At 40.1% G+C, this 23865-nt stretch overlaps 1 protein-coding gene across 7 annotated transcripts in view; it reads left to right on the top strand.

Annotated features, from left to right (window-relative positions):
• RALGAPB (Ral GTPase activating protein non-catalytic subunit beta) overlaps positions 1–23447 on the top strand; it is an 83266-nt gene extending 59819 nt beyond the window's left edge. For 5 of the 7 annotated variants that reach the window (XM_032419208.1, XM_032419206.1, XM_032419205.1 and 2 more), the window contains 8 exons: positions 1693–1851; positions 5316–5481; positions 8088–8210; positions 9825–9961; positions 14642–14750; positions 15530–15608; positions 18485–18633; positions 19341–23447. In XM_032419208.1, the coding sequence (XP_032275099.1) occupies positions 1693–1851; positions 5316–5481; positions 8088–8210; positions 9825–9961; positions 14642–14750; positions 15530–15608; positions 18485–18633; positions 19341–19534 (1116 nt within the window). In that variant the 3' untranslated portion in view covers positions 19535–23447. The remainder of the gene's footprint in view (positions 1–1692; positions 1852–5315; positions 5482–8087; positions 8211–9824; positions 9962–14641; positions 14751–15529; positions 15609–18484; positions 18634–19340) is intronic. The other 2 variants (XM_032419207.1, XM_032419203.1) reach the window with 1 other exon arrangement.
• The last annotated feature ends 418 nt before the right edge of the window (positions 23448–23865 follow it).

Below are 23865 nucleotides of genomic sequence, written 5' to 3'. Positions count from 1 at the left end.
TAAATCTTACCCTGCATTGCAAGTAGATGAAATTCTGTGGTGCTGTAGTTTTTACTCTACAAGTCCAAAACCGTTTGTCCCATGAATCCTTCCGGATTGAGGGGACGATCCCCCTGTCTGAGGGGGCTGCTTTGGTAATACACGTAGCTCTGAAATTCCCTGAGTACTGTAGGGCCCATATCACATGTGCAAATGAAATCTACAGATAATTAGAACAAGAATGTTAAAATCTTCTCCCATCAACATTTATGACTGAAGGTACAAGCTACAATGGGCTCTGCTCTTTAATGCCACTTTTAAAAAGTAACAAGTATTTGTGAGCGGAGAACTTATGTTGTGCAGGTTCTAAGATCAGACTGGCTGGGTTTATGTCCTGGCACCAGTGCTTGCCAGCTGTGTGATCTTGGGCAGTTGCCCGATGTCTCCAAGTCTTAGCTCCTCATCTGAAATGGAGACGATAAAAGTACCCACCTCACTGTGGCTGTGTGAGACTGTGTGAGACGCTTCATGCAGTACTTAGTGCACAGCCAGCCAACCTGGAAGGTAAATATTGCCATTCTTTTTTTTTCTTTTTTTTTTTAAGTAGGCTCCTCACCCAGGATGGGGCTTGAACTCACAACCCTGAGATCAAGTGTCGCACACTCTACTGACTGAACCAGCCAGGGCCCAGATACTGCCATTATTCTTTTTTTTTTTTTTCTAAGATTTTATTTATTTGAAAAAGCACAAAAAAAGTTTAAAATGTGGGGAGGTACAGAGGGAGAGGAAGAAGCAGACTCCTCACTGAGCAGGGAGCCCGATATGGGGCTCGATCCCAGGACCCTGAGATTATGACCTGAGCTGAAGGCAGATGCTTAACCAGCTGAGCCACCCAGGCACCCCTATTGCCATTATTCTTAATTCCATTATCCTTAAAACAGTTTTACAAAGAAAATGATACCATCCCTATTTTACAGATGTGGAAACAGGCTCAGAAATGTGAAATAGCTTGCCCGAGGTGGATTTGGGGTTGTACTAAGGCCTCTTTGTTTTGAAAAGCACAACTGACATATGCTAGGCAAGAAGTTGCTCATTGCACAAGTTGTCCGCTGCCCTCACTCCCTAGTAGCTACTTGGTTAAAGGCCAAAGGTTAACTTTTTAGGAAAGCAGGGGCAACATTGCTGGTTTTGGGTTTCAGCACATCGATGGAAAATGTTCTGTGTTGTAGAAAAGTGAGTTGGTGATGGAGAGTATGAACATTACTCTGAGCTCGCACAAGTGGGTGGAGGGGCATAGGGAGAGAAAGAATCTCAAGCAGGCTCCAGCATTGAGCCCAATGTGGGGTTCAGTCTCACAATCCTGAGATCATGACCAGAGCCAAAATCGAGTCGGCTACTTAACCGACTGAGTCACCCAGGCTCCCCCCATGAAATTTTTTATTTTTTTCTAGAAAGCATGATATATTACAGAGAAAATAGGATCCAAAATTATATATATAGTATGATCTCCATTGTCTTTGACAAAAAAAAGCAATTGAAAGGAAGTATACAAGAATGTTAAATAGCTTTTCTAGTTCAGGATAATGGTTGTGCTTATTCCTGCCACTTTATAATTTTTTTACTTAATATTTATTAAACCATGAGCAAGTATTGCTTTTATAATTAGAGTAGTGAAAAGAGATGATAATTTCTCCTTTCTTCCTTTGGTCGTAGGAGCCTGCAAATAGTCGCCTACCTCCTCACCTTATTGCACTTGACTCCACGATACCTGGATTTTTTGATGACATTGGGTATCTGGATCTCTTGCCATGTCGTCCCTTTGACACAGTTTTTATTTTCTATATGAAACCAGGTCAGAAAACAAACCAGGAGGTAAGATTTCTGAATTTTGGGGATCATTTTTTATGCTATAAATGTTAAAAAGTTTTACTTGGCTTGTGTTTATCCGTAATAGGAGGGAGGTTATACTTGATGCTTAAAGAATTGTGAACCAGTTCAGAATGAAATTAATGAAAATTGTGATGCCCAGAGTCCTAAGTCTTTTGACGCTTGAACGTGATTTAGAGAGGAGCCATAGTGTGTCTTTCTTCCCCTTGAAGAATTCAGGTTGATAGGACAAAAGAAACTGAAATACAGAAGGTTAACCACAAAAAGCTAAAGCTAGGCTCAGTTGCTTAAGAAGATGAAAAACAGCAACAGATGTTTACTGAACATCTTCTGTGTGGCTCACCGTGCCTGGGTATAGAAGTGAGTAACAGTTTTCCTCTCAAGGAGCTCACCTTCCAGGTAATTTCACAAGCAAGTAATTTCAGTTGAGGCATGCATAGCGTACAGCAGGGAAAAGAACACCCTGAAATAATGTAAAAGACAGAAGTGGAAGGCTTAAGTAAAACTTAAGTTAAAGAAGACTTAAGTTGGTGCATGTATCAAAGAGAGTAGAAGGATGAAGAAAAATATAAGATGAGGGATAATGGGAAAACTGAGAGTAAATGACAAGAGATTTGAAGTGTCTATTGGAAATGAATAGTTGAAACATGGAATAGGCAGGCAGTTACCAACTTTTGACTAGGAAAGGACCAAAGGAAGATTTATCAAATACAGTATTAGATGTGTAGGGCACTATGACTACATGATATTGGAATTTTACTCTAACCCTTGTAACACTGTTAGCTAATCAAACTGATCATACCTTAAAAAATTTATCAAAGTCACAAAATCTTTATTTCTATTAGAAGCACTATTTCAAATAATTGGTGAACTGCTAGAAAATGAGATTGCTTTATGAGAAAGTTCTTCTCACCTCATGCTGTTGATTCAATAAATATTTATTAAGTGTCCACTATCAGGTGCCAGGGTTACAGTGGTGAACTACAAGGTATCTGAGATCAGATCAGATCTACAAGGTATCTGAGTCCCAGAACTACTGTCTAAAGGGGAAGACAGATGACTAAATAAGCAACCATAGTAAAATGTGCTAATTAGAAGCATGTTATAGTAGCCATCAACAGGAAAACCTAATCTCGTTTTGAGAAGGTTAGTAGAAAAGGACATTTTAGCTGATAATCTGTGGTTACATTGGGAGTAGGTAAAAAGGTAGAAGCAGGTTGTTACTAACAAAGTCGTAGCATGTGTAATGGCCCTGAAGGTAAGAGAGAATTCCATCTTCACAAAAATCACCGGAGTCCAGTATACTTTGGAGCTTGGGAGAATGTGGGCTTATGATAGCTAGAGGTAAGACTAGTGGAGTCCAGGTTTTTGAAAGAACCCCAGAATGGGGTTGATTGCAGGGGGTGAGGATTTGTTTGGAAGAAGTCTCATGCATGGTTCATTCGTATAACAATAATAGGGCCATTTTTCTCCTTCCTGTGAAAGAAGACACAAACTGTTGAGGTAGCTCTTAAACTAATTCAGTTTCCTTAGCTTTCTAGGAACTGCGAGTGATTAGAGCATTGCAGTCTTTGCAGCCTCCTATAGAATGTCTGAGCCCTACCTTCCCTAGCTGCAGGGTAGCTTTAGATTAATTTCTAGCTGCCAGCCGTGGCCAGCAGGTTGAATTTGACTCATATATTGTGTCTTGACTGACTTTTCAGAAATTGTTTATTTAAAACTTCCACTTCTGAATAAAAATTTTAATTGAAAGAAAACTGGAAGTGGCTGTCAGGTTCCTGACACTTATAGGACTCGTGAAGGGCTGTGGGTGAACTACATAGGTGTACTTTTAACGAGAAGTGTTTAAGACATGATGGCCTGGCAATTTTCGCCCAGTGGCTTGACAGGTAATAGAGGGAACATCCCATATTTTGATTTGATCAGGCCTCTGTATGGTCTTGACATAGATTAGCATTGATGAACCACATCTGTGACTTGTGGACCAACTCTGTCACTGTCAATTGGAGAGTTTTAAAAATAGTGATTCCAGGATCCTTCTGTTGCTGATGCTGTGTAGAAGGTCTGCAGTGGTCTAAGAGAATCTCATGTTTAAGAAATTGCCCAGGTGGCAGATTTATGTTTCCCTGGTCCTATAGAATCAATGTCAGCTCACCCCTCTCTGAATTCAAGAATGCCTCAAATCTCTGTATGCTGATTTTGAGTGCTATCAACAGTGATATCTGTTGCTGTGTTCAGTGTCAGGTGATCCTTATACTCTTTGCTTTCGTGTTGTATGATTTGTTTATGTGTTTTATAGATGTCGTGCATACTGCATACTTTTAATATTCTACTGCAGATATTAAATTATAAGTTGAATGATCTTAGATTAAGAACTATAGATCAGATAAATCACTTAATATTTTAGTCATTTATTCTCACAACGGAAATAACATTTAACGCAAAATTAAATAAAAGTTAAATAAATGTTTTATAATTATTATTGAATAAAAAGTTTAATGAAATGTTCAAGAAAAAATATTCCCTTGGTGATTTTGATATATTCCCCCCTTTTCATTTATAATTTGTAGAGGATTTCTCATTTTCCTTCCCTTAGCATAGGGTTTTCAACAGCAGTGCTATTGCTATTTTAGGCTAGATAATTCTTTGTTATGGGAGCTGTCCTATAAATAGGACATTTAGCAGCATCTTTGGACCTCTACTCACTAGATACCAGTAGTACCCCATAAATTGTGATGACAAAAATGTCTTCAGACATTCCAGTTGCCCCCTAGAGGGGAAATCACCCCCATGAGAACCATGGTTTTAGGGACTTTTCGAGGCCAGTAAAAAGCCCAGGTATTAAATCTGGTATTTAGTTAAGAGGGGAGAACCTTCTGGTCACTTTATTTTTTTCTGGAATGGCTGCATTCTCTTCTTTGGACTAAGAGGAGGATGTTTTCTCGCTTATTATACCTAATCTTTATTGAATTTTTAATAGATTTGTACTTTTTATATCCTTTGTCATGATGTGTAATAAAATAATCACATACCTGTGTAATGTATCTCATTAACCAGACAGTAAAGTCTGTGAAGACGGGGACATAGCAGTTTTAATTTGCTTTTAGTAAACACGTCTAGTTTAGTAATTGTTTTGCTAGAGGGGAAGCTAAAGGCTTTACTTGCATTATCTCACTTAATCTTCACAAACATCATTATTATCCCTACTTTAGAGTTGAAGACACTGTAACAGTGAGGTTCAGAAACTTTCCCAAGGCCCAGCCAGGATTTGAACCCAAATCTGTCTAACTAGAAGCATCATTTTTAACTATAGGGATGTATTCCCAAGTTTATTCTGAGCTTAGACTTAATTTGTCAGATACTTCAAAGCTAACTGATTTTTATGGAGATTTATTTTGATATGCTCTTTTGTTTCCTCCATTATAGCTGATGATTGGTATGTATTTCAGATTTTAAAGAATGTGGAATCTTCCAGAAATGTTCAGCCACATTTCCTAGAATTTTTGCTTTCCCTTGGCTGGTCAGTAGATGTGGGCAGACACCCTGGTTGGACTGGGCATGTTTCCACCAGTTGGTCTATTAACAGTTGTGACGATGGTGAAGGACCTGAACAAGGTAAAACTCATAATGGTCATTGTTTTTTCTTGTTTTGTTATTCTTGATATCTCCCTCTTTACTATAAGTTTGTAGTCTTATTTTACAAAGAAACAAACAAACCATTAAGTATATTAAAGAAAAGTTTTCTTCCCCTAATTGGAGTCCTTGGAAGAGGCCACTTAGCACTAGTTTGTATATTCTTTCAGATGTCTTCTGTATAAATGGGGGAAAAAATTATAGACAGATAAAGTTAGTTAATATAAAATTCATGGCTTAAATAACATAAGGCTAATAAGTTCCCTTTTATATTGTGAGTGAACAAATTCTGTTTTCTATAAGAGTATTATAATAAATTGAGATTTATTTGCTAATACGTTTGCTAACGTATATTTTGTCCAATACAGTTTTCTATTAACAAGTGTGTTTTATAGACTTTGTGTCTATAATTAAAGGTTACATTCTTGGGATTTTTTTTTTTTTTTAAGATTTTATTTATTTATTTGATAGAGACACAGCGAGAGAGGGAACACAAGCAGGGGAAGTGGGAAAGGGAGAAGCAGGCCTCCCACTGAGCAGGGAGCCCAATGCGGGGCTCGATCTCGGGACCCTGGGATCATGACCTGAGCCGAAGGCAGATGCTTAACAACTGAGCCACCCAGGTGCCCCACATTCTTGGGATATTATATAGAAACCTTTGTAGTAAACAGCTATCTTGGAGAGATTCATGCCCATATCTACAAATCTTCTTGAGGAACTATAATCATGATAATAAGTACCAGAGCAAGTATAAATTTAAATTTAAGACCTTTGCACTACCTGGGTAATGCTCTTTGTTCTGAGGGCTCCTGAAGTCACTGAAGAGTTAATATTATCTCTGAAGTGGGTGATACCTGTATCCAGTGCTTTGAATTACCAGAGTTGCTCTGTCAGCAAGATTGTACTCTCTCGGGGTTTCCACTGAATACCATGGTGACTTGTGACCTGTCATTTTTTCTAATTTCAGTCAAGGTTGAATCGAAGTATTTGGGGATATACTCTAATTTTAATTTCCACATATTCTTTAATATATGCTTGAGTATATTTAATTCCTATAAGTAAATTGATAAAGGATATGCACATTTTTCAATTAGATAAAAGTATCATTGGATGCTTATGGTTGCAGTAACAGAAAACTTGACCCAAACTGGCTTATATTTTAAGGGTCATTTATTGTCTGATGTAAATGAAAATTCCAGAGGTTAGTATACATTTTTGTTGTCATTTGATCAGCACCCCATTCTCTTGCTCTGCAATTTTCCTTTAGCTCTACTGTTCATATATTGACTTTGTTCCTAGCCTGGCTTCTCTCATAGTACAAAAAGGCCGTACCAGGCTTTACATTCACATACCAACCCTAGCCTGAAGAGGAGAGATTAGCTGGGTCTCAGAACCTCCCTACATCCAGGTCCTGAGATACGCAGTGATTTGGCCACTCCAGACCTGTTGCCATGGCGAGAGAGATGGAATGACCCTGGTAGAGAGCTATAGACAAGGTACAGCTGGTACGAAGGGTCAGTTCCACACGGGGCACACCTGCTACAGAGTGGGGGAAGACAGAGGGGGTGTTGGGGCAGTAAGCAAAGTGTCTACTACAGTAGACGCAGTGTGCCTTCCCACTGTCTAAACCAGGAGTTGGCAAACTACAGCGCTCCCTGTTTTTGCAAATAAAGTTTTATTGGAACTCAGCCACACCTGTTTATGTATTGTTTATGACGGCTTTCATGCTACAGTGCTTTCGTATTTGAGTCGTTGTGGCAGAGACCATTTGGCCTACAAAGCTTTATTTACTATCTGATCCTTTACAGAGAAAGTTTGTTAACCTCTGGTCTAAACTTCTGTTTGCCACATCCTCACCCACATTAGGTATCTTCCAATCTGTTAGCTGAGAAATGATTGAGTTTCAGCATTTTTTCATATTTTTATTTGTCTCCTGAGGACTACTTGTTCATTTCCTCTTCCCAGTTTTTTGTCAGGTTGTTGGTCTTTTATGTATTTTTGGTAAGGCATTATGTTCGTTTTAATTGAGAACTATACTAGCTGTCAGGAATGTTACTTTTGTTAATTCATTCTTGCTGGCTCAGAGCAGATACTATTACTCAAAATGCCTGTACATTTTATGTTCTGTCACTGACCATTGAGGAAAGTAGAGCAGAAGCAGAGCTGAGGAGAAGTAGAGAGACACCAGGGACAGAAATGCCTTGAAAGCAAGAGTATAAAACACACAGACACCTGCCCTAACTCCTTTCAGAGGTCTGTGGTGGTCATCTTCCTTTGGATTATTACCTCTTCCCAAAAAACTGTTTTCATAATCTGCCTCATACAGATGAGTTCAAGTCTCTGCTAATCAGAAGTGGCCTAATTTAGAGTAGTTTCAGAAACTGAAATTAAGATTTTATCATTTAAAGTTAGTGTAAAGACATTTGATGAACATTTATGGTTTATTCTTCCTATACACTCATTGGTTCTTGCTGGAAACGTGCCTTCTGTTGATTACCATTTCATTAACAGTTAAAATTTCATGAAGCAGGATGAAACTGATTTTTCCCACTTTTTTGGAGCAGTAATGGAGTGTTTCTCATTCCTAGATGAAGTGATTTCCTCTGAAGACGTTGGGGCTAGCATTTTCAATGGACAGAAGAAAGTGCTGTATTATGCCGATGCCCTTACGGAAATAGCTTTTGTAGTTCCTTCTCCTGTGGAGTCCTTAAGTAAGAGCATTTTTTGTATGGTGCTGTTTTAAAATCTATTTTTTGTATTCACTGGTTTGTGCAGTATTTTTGCATTGGGAAAGATTCTGAAGTCATCTAAGTCATTGTTTAACTTCTAAGGCATGATAGCATTTACATTATGCAGAGGTATAGGATGTTAGCTCTTCTTAACTTTCTTAAGGACACTAGTTAAAGACAGGTAGACTGAACCTCTCATAATAATCTTTAAGTAGAGAAAGGGACCCACTTCAACCTGTTTTTTGTCTTTCTTTAATTAATCAATACATAGAAGTCTTGTTTTCCAGTTTATTCATTTTTTCTCTATTTATGAATGAGCCCCCACCTACTTGCCTATTTCCATGTGAGAGCCTTATGTCAAACCCCAGAGAATCCTACAATTGAAAGACTCTCTACAATTGGAAGATAGCATCTGGCTGATCTTCTGACACCAAGTAGGAGAAACTTCACAGCCTAGAAAAGGTGGCGAATTAAGCCTGTTCTTCCAAAGAATCAGGGGTGATTATTACTCTCAGTCTGAACCCATAGTCTTATCTGGCCTAGAACCTTTGCTTCTTGCAAATTAAGTCCATTTCTTTGTGCCTGACCAGGCAGTAGGTGGAAAATTTCACCTTCTTCATTGAGACCATCTGTAGGATGGGCTGCTATACATCACACTGTCATGGTCTCATCTCTAGGCTAATGACTTTCCTCATGCCCTTGCTCTGGCAGCCTCCTGACCGTTGTACTGGGACCCTTGACTTCCCACACTAGGCCCCCTACCCCGTCTTATGTTCTCAGGCCAGTTGTTTCCCTGGCAGGAGGGGCCTTCCATGGTCTAGGTCAGTATCCCTAGCAGCTGTTTGCCTTCATGTCAAGGCTGTGATCTACTACCCTAATTCCAGAAGCCAGGCCCCATTTGTCCTCTGTGAGTTGAGTCCCTGCTTCGTCTGTAGCCCAGCCTGTTTGCACCAACAGAGCGAGAGCCTTGTCCTTGTCCTTTAGTTGCCACAGTTGGGTCTTCACCTCTTGTCATGAAACGTTCTGAGTTCCGACTGTGCTCCTGCTCTGACTCAGCCTCCTCCTGTGTCTTGAGATTTGTCTTTGTGTTTGTTTTTTCTGACTCTCTGTGTGCTTGTCTCCAGCCAAATCACTTCTTAGTCACAGAGACTAGGTCCTCTGTAGCTTTGGAATGCCCCAGTGCCACTTGGTACCATGCTACATGATTGAATAATTCAGAGAATCAAAATAATTCAGAGAATAACAGATGTCTTATATTCTGCATCTGAAAAGTCAAAATATGTTCTGGTCTTACCTCAGTTATCCCGTAGCACAGGAGCTGGCACGCTGTGGTGCGCAGGCCAAAATCAGACCACCACGTACACTTTCTACATTTTTAGGGTTGTAAATAAAGTACAAAAAAGAATATGCAGTAGAGACCGACATAGCCAGCAAAGCCTAAAATATTTACTGGCCCTTTACAGAAAAAGTTTACCAACCTTTTGTCTAGAGGCAGTGCTTCTCTTAAGTGACTTAGGTTAGACTATTAGCATAATTAGTTTAAACACTTCTCTAAAGAAGTAGTAAATATAATAGATTTTTTTCTTTACCCTGTAGCCGATTCATTGGAAAGTAACATCTCGGACCAAGATAGTGATTCAAATATGGATCTTATGCCTGGAATTCTCAAACAGCCATCCCTGACACTTGAGCTTTTCCCTAATCACACAGACAATCTTAATTCCTCACAGCGGGTAAGTAACTTTGTTGATACAGCTCTGAAAATTTGTCATGCAGTAGGGGTAATTATAGAATCATGCCTTTAATCAACCTTTTAACTGTAACCTAGAGAGCAGTGATAGCAGTACTGATTCATTAGTATCTTAATTTTTTAAAGTCAAATTCTCACAATTTTCTTTTTTTCAGCTTGCAACAAGTAGATCATTCTAAGACAGCCTCTGTTGTTTTCCTTGATTTGGTCATTCTGGTACCATGCTTGGGTCTCTCACCCATTCCTTCTCAGGCCTAGGTTTTTATTTGGTCCCCGTAATATCCACTAAAGGTATAACAGTAGTGGGGCGCCTGGGTGGCTCAGTCGCTTAAATGTCTGCCTTTCAGCTCAGGTCATGATCTTGGGGTCCTGGGATCGAGCCCCGAGTTGGGCTCCCTGCTCAGCAGGGAGTCTGCTTCTCCCTCTCCCTCTGCCCCTCCCTTCCGCTCATACACACACTCGCTCGCTCTCAAAACCTTAAAAAGAAGAAGGCTACAACAGCAGCTGTACGTCCCACATCTTTACTCAACGTACCATTTGACCTTACAAGTCTTCTCTGTACAAACGGCAGCACTTTGGACACTAGCCCGGTGTGTGAGTAGACACGATGAGTGAGGCACACAGCGGCCACAAGAGGGGAGCATTTTACTTTTACACCATTTTTCTTGCTGTATAAGTAGATGTTATGTCTTTATTTTTGTTTTCTCCTCATGTTACTTCTCTATCCTTACTGGAAAGTGGCAAGTGAGTGGTAGGAGGGTATAGGACCATTTCATAAATGTGGGAAGATTGATTTATAACAAATAATAAGAAAGACAAAAGAAGTGTAAACTTGATTGAACCATTCTTTGATTTTACAGGATTTTAATTTGGCTCCTTCCCCATGAAAGTAGTTTTTAACATAAATAAAGTTGACTCTTGAACAACAGGGGTTTAAACTACGTGGGTCGACTTATATGTGGATTTTTTTTTTTTAACAAATGCAGTACAGTATTGTAAATGTATTTTCTCTACCTTATGATTTTCTTAATAACATTTTCTCTAGCTTTACAATACATAATATATCTAATATACAAAATATGTGTTAATCGACTATATTATTGGTAAGACTTCTCTTCAACAATAGGCTATTAGTATTTAAATTTTTGGAGAATCAAAAGTTACACTTGGATTTTTAACTGCATGGAGAGGAATCAGCACCCCAACCCCTGCATTGTTCAAGGGTCAACATATATATGCTTGAGAGAGGATGCAGGAGAAGTATTGACCTTTAAAATTAATTTAGGAAGGAGTGCCTGGGTGGCTCAGTTGTTAAGCATCTGCCTTCAGCTCAGGTCATGATCCCAGGGTCCTGGGATCAAGCCCTGCGTCAGGCTCCCTGCTCAGTGGGAAGCCTGCTTCTCCCTCTCCCTCTGCCTGTTCCTCCTACTTGTGCTCTCTCTCTCTGTGTCAAATAAATAAATAAAATCTTTAAAAAAATTAATTCAGGAAAAACAGTTAAGTTGTTTAAGACTTTCTGAAGTAGACTGATTTTGAAAATCAGGAGTTGCATATTTAAAAGGTTTCATAGAATACAGTTTGGAGATGAACATGTCTTTGTAGGGTGGTAATGTAGGATTTCAGCCAGATCTAATATTCAGTGATTGGTGGTCCTTGTACTCCTTTTCTGAATGTCAGTATGGTTATCCCTTAAAATCCAAAATCTTTAAGGCACCACGTTTTTATTACTTACATTTTGCAGACTACTACTAACCTTAAAAATAAAACTTATTTTATCAGCAAAAATGGGTTTACTCAAAAATAGCAAAGAATTCCAATTGGGGACATGCAAGCTATGGCAAAACTATCAGCAAATCCAGCAAACGAAGGAGAGGAACATCATTTTATGGAGAATGAGGAGGAAGTTGGGAGGGGTCGTTCTGAGTGGAAATCCATTGGAGAAAAGCAAGAGTTCAGGATGAGAATGACTGACCAAGGTTTCTCATTGGCTGAGTTGCAGTGGATTTCTTGGCAGGAGATCCCGTGTACATCTTTTCTGGTGGGGCCTATAATTGATGATTCTTTCCTGTTGATGATTCTTCTGTTGTGGTCTGTAATGGACAGTTCTTCATGTAATTGCTATTGGGTGGTATGGCTCCTTTTTCTAGCCTCCCACTTTAGTGAGGTTTCCCTTTATTAATTTTCACACTACTAATTAAAAAAAGAAAAATATTATCTCATTAGATACAGAAAAAGCAGTTGACATAAAATTCAACATTCATTCATGACTTTCAGCAAACTCTGAATAGAAGAGAACTTTCTCAACCTGAGACAGAGCTCTACTGGAAGCCTAGAGTTAAGATTACACTGTACAGTATTGTTGACTGCTTCCCCCCTGGATGGAGGACAAAGCAAGGATGTCTGCTCTCACCACTTGTATTTAACATGGAGTCCTATACGGGGAAATATGACAAGAAAAAGAATTAAAGTACATAAGGATTAGAAAGGAGAAGTAATACTGTATGTATTTGCAGATGACATGATCATATATGTAAAAACCCTGAGGAATCTTTTTTAAAAAATCTACTAGATCTACTGAGTGAGTTTATTAAGGTTATAGGAAAAAAGGCCACTGTGTTAGGCTGAATTCTAAGATGACCCCCAGGGACTCTTGTCCCTGTATGATGTCCTCCCCTTGTGTGGGTAGAACCTATCAATATGATGAGATATCATGTGAGTATGTTACATTATATAGCAAAAGGGATTTTGTGGATATAATTATTAAGGTTACTTTGAGTTGATCAAAAGGGAGATTACCCAGGTAGGCCTGACCTAATCATAGAAGCCCCTTTTTTTTTTTTTTTTTTTTTTAAGATTTTATTCATTTGAGAGAGAAAGAGAGGGCATGAGTAGGCGGAAGGGCAGAGGGAGAAGCAGACTCCTCGCTGAGCCTGGAGCCTGATTCTTAATCCCGGGACTACAGGATCAGGACCTGAGCTGAAGGCAGACGCTTAACTGACTGAGCCACCCAGGTGCCCCATAGGAGCCCTTTAAATCTAGGGCTGAAGTCAGAGATTCAGAGCTGATTAGGAGCCATGCTAAGAAAATGGTCTCTGAGTATGGCTGGTGTCTGCCACCAATTTGGAGAAGATCTCTTAGTCATTTTCTGTGACTGCCACAACACAAATAGAAATGGAAATAAGAATCTAGGGGAATTGCCATCGTCTCTGTCATCTGCTGAACACAGGTATATTTCTGTGCTAATAAAGCAGTTTTATTTTTAAAATTCAACTTAGATATGAGAGTCTCTCTTCTGTCCACATAGCTTTGTTTAGGGCTTTAGCATAAACTCATCCCTGCTGCATGCCCTCAAAGTGGTGGTGCTCAGAGCACCAGTTTGCTAAAGGGGAGCCACAGAGCCCTGCTAGCCCTTGAGAAAAACTTCAAGCCTATCAGGTGGGCGGGGAAGCCAGAAGCAAACTGCATGATAGCAAAGACATAAGCAACTCTTTTTTTCTTTCTGTTGACAAGAAAAAGGACTTTTTTGGCCTAGATTGCAGTAGGAAACTTCTGGCCTAGAAATGAGAACTAGAACTAACTTGCGATGGGACATTTTAGAGATTAGGCTCCCCAGGCAAACAAGTGACATTGCTGTGATGAGGAAAGCATTCTGCTTGCTGGCCATAGATGGATAGACTCAAATCCTTTGAAGCCCTCATTAAGACATTGCCCAAAAAATTTTCAAAGATTTTATTTATCCATTTATTTTATTTTATTTTTTATTTTTTAATAATTTTTTATTATGTTAGTCACCATACAGTACATCATTAGTTTTTGATGTTGTGTTCCATGATTCATTGTTTGCCTATAACACCCAGTGCTCCATGCAATATGTGCCCTCCTTAATACCCGTCACCAGGCTCACCCATCCCCTCACCCCCTTCCCTCTAAAACCCTCAGTTTGATTCCCGGAGTCCATAGTCTCGCATGGTTCGTCTCCCCCTCTGATGTCCCCCCCTTCATTTTTCCCTTCCTTCTCCTAATGTCCTCCATGTTATTCCTTATGTTCCACAAATAAGTGAAACCATATGATAATTGTCTTTCTCTGTTTGACTTATTTCACTTAGTATAATCTCCTCCAGTTCCATCCATGTTGATGCACATGTTGGGTATTCATCCTTTCTGATGGCTGAGTAATAGTCCAATGTATATATGGACCACATCTTCTTTATCCATTTATTTTAGAGAGAAAGCGCACACTAGTGGGTGGAGGGGCAGAGGGAGAGGCAGAAAACCTCCAGCAGACGCGGGGCTCGATCCCACAACCCCAAGATCAGGACCTGAGCTGAAACCAAGAGTCGGATGCCCAACCGACTGAGCCACCCAAGCACCCCGCCCACAAGTTTTATTTTTATCAATGTAAAGTATAATTGGTCAGTATTCCTTACCTTCTTTGAGAATTTAAGAACTTCATTTCTTTGTTCTAGGTTGAGACTTGATAAACAGGAGTCAAAGAAGAGCTTTTTTGCAAATATATTTCACTTTTTTCCTCAAGTGATTTCCCATGACTTGATATTTACATCACTGGGCAGCTTGATGAATATGTGGCTGGGTAGTTTTATTAAGCCGCTTCTTTTTTTTTCCCTCCCCCTTCTCCTTTTCTGCTTTTCTCTGTCTCATATAGCTTAGTCCCAGTTCCAGAATGAAGAAGCTGCCTCAGGGTCGCCCTGTGCCTCCCCTTGGACCTGAGACAAGAGTTTCTGTAGTCTGGGTGGAGCGCTATGATGATATAGGTACTGTGTGTAAGGATTTTGTCCATAAGTAAAATTATTGTAGAATGACAATGACTTGCTGAATGTCTAGGGAGACACAGCACAGATGTGGTATGGTGGCCAGAAGCTGGAGCTGGAGTTCAGCAAGCCTGTGTTGGCATCCTGGCTCCGCCTCTCACTCAGTTTCTTTAAGCCTTAGATTACTCATCTGTTAAATGGAGACACTCATGGCACTTTCTAGTTGTGATGACTAGTGGATGTAAAACTTTTAGCTCTTCTTGATATCACAGTGAATGGCTTGTTGTGAGTTGGTCCCACTCCATGTAGCTCCTGGTCATCCCAGGACCTCTGGAAAGGGGAAGGGGGAACACTTCCCTCACCTCTGCATGAACCTACTGTCTAGTTCTGGTGTAAATATTAATTTGTCCTTAGGAATTCTGCTTTGGATAAGTTTCTCATGAATTTTTATGTAAGCAATATGAGAGCATTAGAAATGCATACTTAGCCTAGAATCTCATCCAGCTCAGGGTTTGTGGAAAAGTGTGATCATTGCTTTCCAACCAAGCCCTCAAAGACCACAGATCATGTTCTATAAAAACTCAGCTTTAGATGAACAGCTAAAATTTGTCTTGAGGGAGATTTCTTTTTGGTGAGGAATGGTTAGGATTATGTATTTTAGGATACCACAATCCATATATTTATTGCACACTTGTATAAAGAGATTAGGAAATTAGATTTCATACTATTTATTTTAGAAATATAAGGGAGGTATTAATTGTAATGCTGTTACTTTCTTCCAGAAAACTTTCCCCTCTCAGAGCTGCTGACAGAGATCAGTACTGGTGTGGAAACTACTGCAAACAGTAGCACTTCTCTGAGGTACACTCTTTCTTTGCCTGAGGCTCATCAGCATGTCTTGAAGCCTAGAGAAACCTATTCATGATAATATGTCAGTTGTGATTTCATAAAGAAAGACGTAAGGAAACAAAAGGGATGAAGGCAAGAGGAAATAAACATAGGGGAAAAAATCAAAGAAGTTGGTAGATAACGTGCACAAGGTGATAAATTAACAAGCATTTTAAAATGGCATAATTAATTGCTGTTTTAAATTTATCTGCAGCAAAGAGAAAAATGGTGGAAGCAGTTAAGTATAAATGAAGACTATAATAACAGACTGTCAATATTAGATAGGAGTAATAGAGTTAAATTGGTCAAAACATTCTGGATGGTTAAAATGTCCTAATTAAATGAGCTATTTAATGGAAAAATATTTCTAAGTAAAATGTAATACTAACTTTATTATAGTTAAGATTCCTGTTTTAGCTGCCCATGCACAAAAAGGATAAAAGGGGATAATTGGATTCTAGGATTAATAACAATGTATCTATGTAGGCTTTATAGTTTCGAGGCTTTTTGCTTGCTTGCTTTTGGTTTAAACAAGTATTTTAAAACAATTCACAAGAGGTGCCATTATCATCTCTGTTTTACAAATGGAATAAAATAGGCTGATAGAAGTTATTCTTCAGTATCACACATTCAGTAAACGAAAGAGAAAGTGATCTGAACTCAGGCTTCTGACCCCAGATGCCAGCCTTATTTCGTACATCAGAGAGCTACCCTTGATATCAAGCTACATGATCTGATTTGTATTGCATTTAAGATGAATTTGTTCTTAACATCATTAGATTGTTGTCATAGAATTGGAGTAAAGATGGTTTATTTTAACATCATGTTTTTAAATTTCCAGAAAAGGATAAGTCATTCTTTTTTTTTTTTTTATGTTCAGTTAAGCCAGCATATAGCACATCATAAGTTTTTGATGTAGTGTTCAACATTAGTTGTCTATAACACCCAGTGCTCATCACAACACGTGCCCTCCTTAATACCCATCACTCGGTTACCCCATCCCTCCACCCCTTTCCGGGAGGACAAGTCATTCTTAAAACTTCGTGTTTTTTCTGCTGAAGTATTTTAAAGCAAGTTACAAGAGATCCTGACATTTTAAATATATCAGTCTGCATTTCTGAAAAACAAAAACACTTTTCAAATAGATAAAGATAAAATTATCACAATAATAAAATTAGTAATAGTTCCTTAATTTTATCTAGTAACCAGTTCATATCGAAATTTCTCCATTTTCCCTAAAATATCCTTTATAGTTGATTTATTCAAACCAGAATCCACTCTGGGACTTTGCGTCTGATGTTGTTATGCCTTCAGGTGCTTTTACTACAGAACAGCCCTTTTTGTCTTTTTTTTTTTTCTCCATGATGCTGACTTACTGAAGAGACTAGAGTAATTCTCGAGGTGAACTTTTCTAGAACTAGTTTGAAAGAGAACTTTTAAGGGTCTTGTGTTGGTGGTGGTGGTGTTAACGGTTTCAATCTTTTTAGGTCAAAAGTTACAATATGGGGGGGGCGCCTGGGTGGCTCAGTCGTTAAGCGTCTGCCTTCGGCTCAGGTCGTGATCCCAGGGTCCTGGGATCGAGCCCCACATCGGGCTCCCTGCACCGCGGGGAAGCCTGCTTCTCCCTCTCCTACTCCCCCTGCTTGTGTTCCTCTCTCGCTATGTCTCTCTCTGTCAAATAAATAAATAAAATCTTAAAAAAAAAAAAAAAAAAAAAAGAAAAGTTACAATATGGGGGTGGGGGATGGGTTAGCCCGGTAATGGGTATTAAGGAGGGCACGTACTGCATGGAGCACTGGATGTTACACAAAAACAATGAATCGTGGATCACTACATCAAAAACTAATGATGTATTGTATGGTGACTAACATAACCTAATAAAATTTTTTTAAAAACTTATAATATGACTAGACTGTAAAAATCGTATTTTGTTGGTAGACTGGTAAAATCAAGAATTTGTCTTGATGACAAAATTAACTATACGATTGATTTTTATATAATGTATTGAAAATTGACTCACTGTTGCTTTGGCCAGAATCACTTTACCTATATAGAAAGAAAGCAAAAAACACCAGAAATGCCAACATACATGTAGCAAGTATCACAGAGTAATAACATGGGTACCTCTAGACGTGGTGACATATCCCTGAGCATGATGGGTGTCTCAGTCTTCTAAAGGCACAGTTGTGACATTAGCACCCATGACCTGTTCAGAGGCTTTGAAGGCTTTGGCCTTGCCAAGATACAGCCATTTATCACCTTTGCTAAGGAGGTCACTTGCAGCTGGCCCAGACTAATGGGCCTCCCAACCTCCTCCCCCCCACCCCTGAACAAAAATTATATCAGAGGTTCTCATAAGGGGGCCTCAACTGTATTCCCACTTGTGCTTTGAGATGCCAGGGTTGACTGTGGTGGAATTCCCTGCACTCCGGCCACCCCCACATTTGTTCCCTACGAGAAGGAGGGACTCAGTGAAAGAAAGTCCCATAGCCAGTTGCTGGGTTCATAGCTTCCTGCCAGAGATTCCTCTGCCTTCGCGTCCACCCTTTCTCCCTAGTGGTTGGTTGGTTTTTTTTTTTTACCTAGTGGTTTTAAAACACGTTTTTAGCCCCTTTTTTGTCAGTTTGAAAAGCCCAACCCCAGTGATGGGCATTTAGGGCCAGGTGTTGATGGGGGGGGAGGTTGGGTGCAGCAGCATGGGTTCCCAGAAGGAGGACTGAGCAGACGGACACGCTGGCTCTTACCGGACTGTATCAAGCCCGGCGTCACGTGTCCTTCGTTTTCTTACATTACACGTGGGGCACTTCAACTTTTATATGTTTGGAGTAAAAAAATTTTCTTTTCTTAAGATCTACCACTCTTGAAAAAGAAGTTCCTGTCATCTTTATCCATCCTTTAAACACTGGATTATTCCGGATAAAAATTCAAGGAGCCACTGGAAAATTTAACATGGTCATCCCACTTGTGGATGGGATGATTGTCAGCAGGCGAGCACTTGGTAAGGTCTTCATATATGGCCGAAGAGTGAAGGTTTCTCTCTTTTATTTATTTATTTGTTTGTTTAAACATTTTTATGAACTAAGAAGAAGTAGAAATAAGGAAATGGTGAAATTACTTAATAGATCCCATATGTAGGAAATGCTGTGGTTTGGGGCGCCTGGGTGGCTCAGTTGGCTAAGCGTCTGCCTTTGGCTCAGGTAATGATCCCAGGGTTCTGGGACCAAGTTCCGCATCGGGCTCACTGCTCAGCGGGGAGTCTGCTTCTCCCTCTCCTTCCCCCTGCTTGTTCTCTCTCTCTCTCACTTGCTCTCAAATAAATAAAATCTAAAAAAAAAGAAAAGAAAATGCTATGGTTCTTGTTAAATAAGAAGCATGTTTTGTTCTGTTATAACTGTGCTTCATCTACTTAAGTACACGTAGAACTACGATTCACAGACTTCCAGGCCTGGGAAATCAGTTAGCTGTGTATAATCCAGGGCAGGAAAATGGGTTGTCAGACCAGATTTTTGCTTCTGTTTTCCCTTGTCATGTATTTCTTCTAGTAGTTTTATCTTGGTAAAGTGTTGTCCGTCTCTCCAGGGACAGGGAGTTTTGCAAATAGAATGAACTAGGTTTGACTTTGCAGAGAGTAGTTCACTTGAATACTGAACAGTTCACCTAGATGGCTAGTTATTCACGTTGATTTTAATACCCTCTGTTTTCAAGGTTTTCTGGTGAGGCAGACTGTAATTAATATTTGTAGAAGAAAGAGACTGGAGAGTGACTCCTACAGTCCACCGCATGTCCGCCGGAAACAGAAAATCACGGACATCGTCAACAAGTACCGGAACAAGCAGCTGGAGCCAGAGTTTTATACTTCACTTTTCCAGGAGGTTGGACTCAAGAACTGCACTTCTTAGATACTGTCTGTCTAGGACTCTTGAACTCCAGTTTGGGGCTATGATATCAGAGCAAAACAATTTGATAGGTGATCACTGTAAAAAGAAAAACAAATCACTCCCCAAGAGCTTACTGTTTAATCACCAGAATAGAAGAAACACATAAACCCATTTGATAGAAGACTTTTGGCTTTCTAGTGAAATGGGCTCCCAGACACAATCATATTCCTGCTGGTAATGATGATATACATTTTAGCCATAAACTTTCTTTTAAAAGTGACAATTTTAGTTAAATATAAGCCTTTTGAGGAGAAAGGCTTTATGCATCTCATTTAAACACATGCATTGGTAGTATCAAATTTGCAAATTAGAAGGTGAAGATAGTTTTATACTTCACTTTTTAGGAGGTTATGTTCAGAATTGAAATCTGTCTCAGAATCTTCCAGGATATTTAGACTCATGCTGATGATAGCATGGAGGAGAAGGAAAAAAAATCTCAGCTTTCTGCTCACTTGTAAGTCCATTTGTCGTCCAGCTGTCCAACTGACAGAAATGAGCATAAGTGTGTTTTGTTTAGATAAGAAGCCTGACATTAAAATATTTCGTGTTTCCTCCACATTTCACAAAGTTATCGTCCTCATTACTGTACAGATCTATCTGAAGGCCTCAGTTTCTGGGCAGCCCGGGAGCAGATCTACAGTGGAGGCGTGGCCCTGTCCTTTAACGGGGACACAGATGGCATTTGTGGGGTTAAAAGTTGTAAGACAGCAGCGATACCTCCACTCTCTCCATTGCTGTTTGTGGCTTGGGGACATGATGACAGGCCAAACATTTGTAATTCCTTGGTAATTTCTTGGTTAAATTTTGAGAAATGTAAGCTCACAACAAGGGTTGAAAATTATTTGATTTCATCCATTGTCTCTTATTTCAGGACCAAGCAGGAAACTGCAGTAGTTTATGAAGGATTGTAATTTGGGGTTCAGGAAATAGCCTCTCGACGCTACTAATTCAGATCTCTCCCAGAGAGCTACTGGATTTCATCATAATTGACAAACGTTAGTGACCACCCCCCAGGGTGGCTGCTCTTAGAAATGGCTGTTGTGATCATGTTTTCTGGACCTTTGCCAGCTGAAGGCACAACAAATCCCTGCCCGGGTTTTGGAAATACTTCTGTTACCTCACTGCTACTTTTCTGCCAGGGATAAATGTTTTGAGGTGGCCAGACCCAGAACAACCTTCCAAGGATTCCTGTTACAGTGCTAGAGTATACACTGCTCGTTTCTCCTATTCTTCTCTGCTTTCTTCTTTATTAAGATTATTTTATGTTAAGAAAATAAGTGACATTTGAAGTCCAAAGAGGAGTCCTCACAGCTGTGTTAAGGGTAGTTTCCCGCGTGAACTCTGGTGTCAATAGACTCTGTAGGTCAGGCCCGCAGTGGTGTGTTTGGTTTGATGTTTGGGGAGTTCATTCGAGGGTCGGGGATAATGTAGGGCCTAGTTCCCTGTGCAGATATTTCTATTCCAAAAGTATGTATTTTGTCATCTCTGAGCAAGAAATGTGGGTATCATAGCAGCTCTTGGTTTTAAGTTTGTTGTACCCTTTTCATGTTTGTTTTAAGCTCAGGTAAAGGTTACCTCCTCCTTCTATGACTCCAGTTTCCATTCAGGGTATGATATTATTGAATAATTGATTTTCTTTTTAATCTGGGCAATAAATCAGTGTTTCCAGATGGTAGCATGGGGGTAGGGGGTGTAGGATAAAGATGAGCAAATTCTACCCTAAAAATGTTTTATTAACTTAGCAGGTATAAGGTGAGGTTTAACAACTTTCATGGAAATTCCAGATTGACATTTCAAGGAAAAAATGGGCCCTTTTTCTAGTGGACATGAACAAAGAGGGCTTAAATTGGTAGGCAACTTATAACATTCCAGAGGTTAAAAATAACGGATGTAGGTATACTTCCTCGGTGTGATTCTTCAGATAAAACTTTTACCTTTAGCATAGTTTTACTGTCAGCAAAATATACTGTGATGTGCGTGTTGAGGGTAGGCTTCCTGATCCTTCAGTTTGCTCTAATTTCTGGCAAGTCTTTGTAATTCTCATGACTGATAAGTGAATAACCGTGTTGAATGCGGTTTGTAATCTGGAAGCCTATGATCTCCCAGGGAAGGAGGGATAGATTTAGAGCTGTGCAGCCCCTGAAGGCATGAGACCCCAGTGTGTACAGCACAAACAGAATATAGGGTACATATACCTCGTGAGGTGCTCCTTCCTTCTGCTCAAAATAACATTTATCTAAAAAGGGAGTGCGGTAAGAACCCTTGGAAACTTTTACAAGTATGGGTTTGAGTTCATGGTCACTAAGTTCACCCAACTGCCTTTGTCAAAAATCACTTTGAGTAGAATAATGCCAGAGGAGCATATTTAGTCGCTAGTAATAACCTTTAGTAGTCCACTTGATAAATTTGCTAGGGTGTTTTCATAACACTTTGAAGGGAAGCGAGGACCACTTTGGTCTGTGGCTTAAACAGTGTAGTTCCTGCATGTGACAGGTGTTATCAGGGTGGATGAGTGTGGCATTTGGTGACAAGGAAAGCATTACCCAAGGGACAGAGGCAGGTAGCCCCTCATAGTCCTTTTTCCCATTCGGGAGATGGGGGCTTTCCTCCTCCTTTCTGGTTGGGAGCATTGACGGCAGTGAGGAGGCTTTGCCTTTCCTCGGTCAGCCAGCTACCACTTTTGTCCCGTGCTTCCTCCTAAAGACCTCCTCCTACCTAGCATTGGCCCTCTGAAAGGAACAGTTACATGGTGGATTCACCCCCTCCTGCCCTGGCCATACACACCCCCACGCACGCATGCTGTCCGCCATTTCCTGGTCCTCGATTTCAGGGCAGCCCATTCTCCTCTGGACTCACTTAGAAATACAAAAGACCTACATCTTTGGCCAGTAATGTCAGTTGCCCACAGGTTGTGTGGATGAGGCCTTTATGAATGGTTACTTTCTACATACTGTGGGGAAGCATTTGTCAGGCTCTGCAGAGTGATTTTCAGAGGGACAGTCTTCGGGAGCATTTATTTCCGTTGGAAGGTGAGACTTTACCCAAGGTGGAAATCAGCTTTGCTCAAAGACCTGTTTTGTGGTAGATGGTAAAGATGTATTGGGGGTAATTTGACACTCCTGCTGGCAGTGGTTCTCCATTCAGCATTTTAAAACCCATTCAGTTTATATCTTCCTGAAAAGAATTGATTTCTGTGTTTACATGATACAATTAAGTTGAATTAGATGGTCTGTTTTAAGGATTTCCGTGACAGCCTCTTTCCCCGAGATGGAGAGAGAGGAGGTAATCCACCCGCTCAGTGTGGAATCAAACTGTGGGTTCTCGGTAGCTGAAGAAGCCATGTACTGTAAAGTTTTTTTCTCAGAGTATCAACTCACGTTCTTCAGATGCTTTTCTTTTTTTAATGGTGAGGGAAAAGGTGTAATTTGGGATTCCACAGTGCCTTGCATACAGTAGGCGCCCAATAAATATTTGTTGAAGCAAACCAAGTTTCCCAAGTCCTTGCCTCTGGCAGTGACCAAGAACATCTTTCTCCTCTGAAGGGCTTGGCAGTTGTGGCTAAAAAATAAGCAGTATCATTATTTGCTTGAAATCACATATACAATTTGTATGAATTTCAGTATGTTGCCAAGACATGATCTTTTTCTTATTGTATTTTCTGTAAATATTTCTGGCACTGAACTGTAAAGTAAAGGCGAAATGTAAATACGAAGGTGTACCTGTGTCTCTTGCCTCCTGTTTTCTCTTCCTCAGTTAGGGGACAAGGCCCAGAGGCTTTGTTTGTATTTATGCTGATCCTTTGTCCAGAAGAAACCCATGGAATATTGAATGTAATACATTTAGTCAATTAAATTTTAAGGAGATTCTTATCTAATAATGTTGTGTGTGCTTTTGGTGACAGGTGGGGTTTGACTCCTGCACGGGTGTTTCTCATTTACTCTTCCCAGGGTGCGTGTGCTCTGCTTTGCCTGACCTTCATAATTTAGATCTGTGGGTTTTCATGCTGGTTTTGTAGAGTTTCACGGAATACCCAAAATTAGATTAGTTTTTAAAAATAATTTTTAACCGAGTTATAATTGACATACAGCATTACATTAGTGTCAGGGTACGACATAGTGATGTACTGTTCTTGTACACGCTGAGTTGCTTACCTGCGTAGGTATAAGCTCCTCCGTCACCGTACGAAGTCGCCGCAGCGCCGTGTGATGCGATCACAGCCAGCGGGAGCCCCCGTGTGGAGGCTGCTGTTCACCAAGCGGCTGGCTGCACCAAACCCGGGCCCTGCCGGGGCT

The sequence above is a fragment of the Phoca vitulina genome, unplaced genomic scaffold (genome assembly GCF_004348235.1).
Source record: "Phoca vitulina isolate PV1807 unplaced genomic scaffold, GSC_HSeal_1.0 scaffold22, whole genome shotgun sequence".
Classification (NCBI taxonomy): Eukaryota; Metazoa; Chordata; class Mammalia; order Carnivora; family Phocidae; genus Phoca; species Phoca vitulina.
The sequence above is the reverse complement of the archived record's forward strand: the minus strand, read 5'-3'. Positions and strand labels throughout refer to the sequence as shown.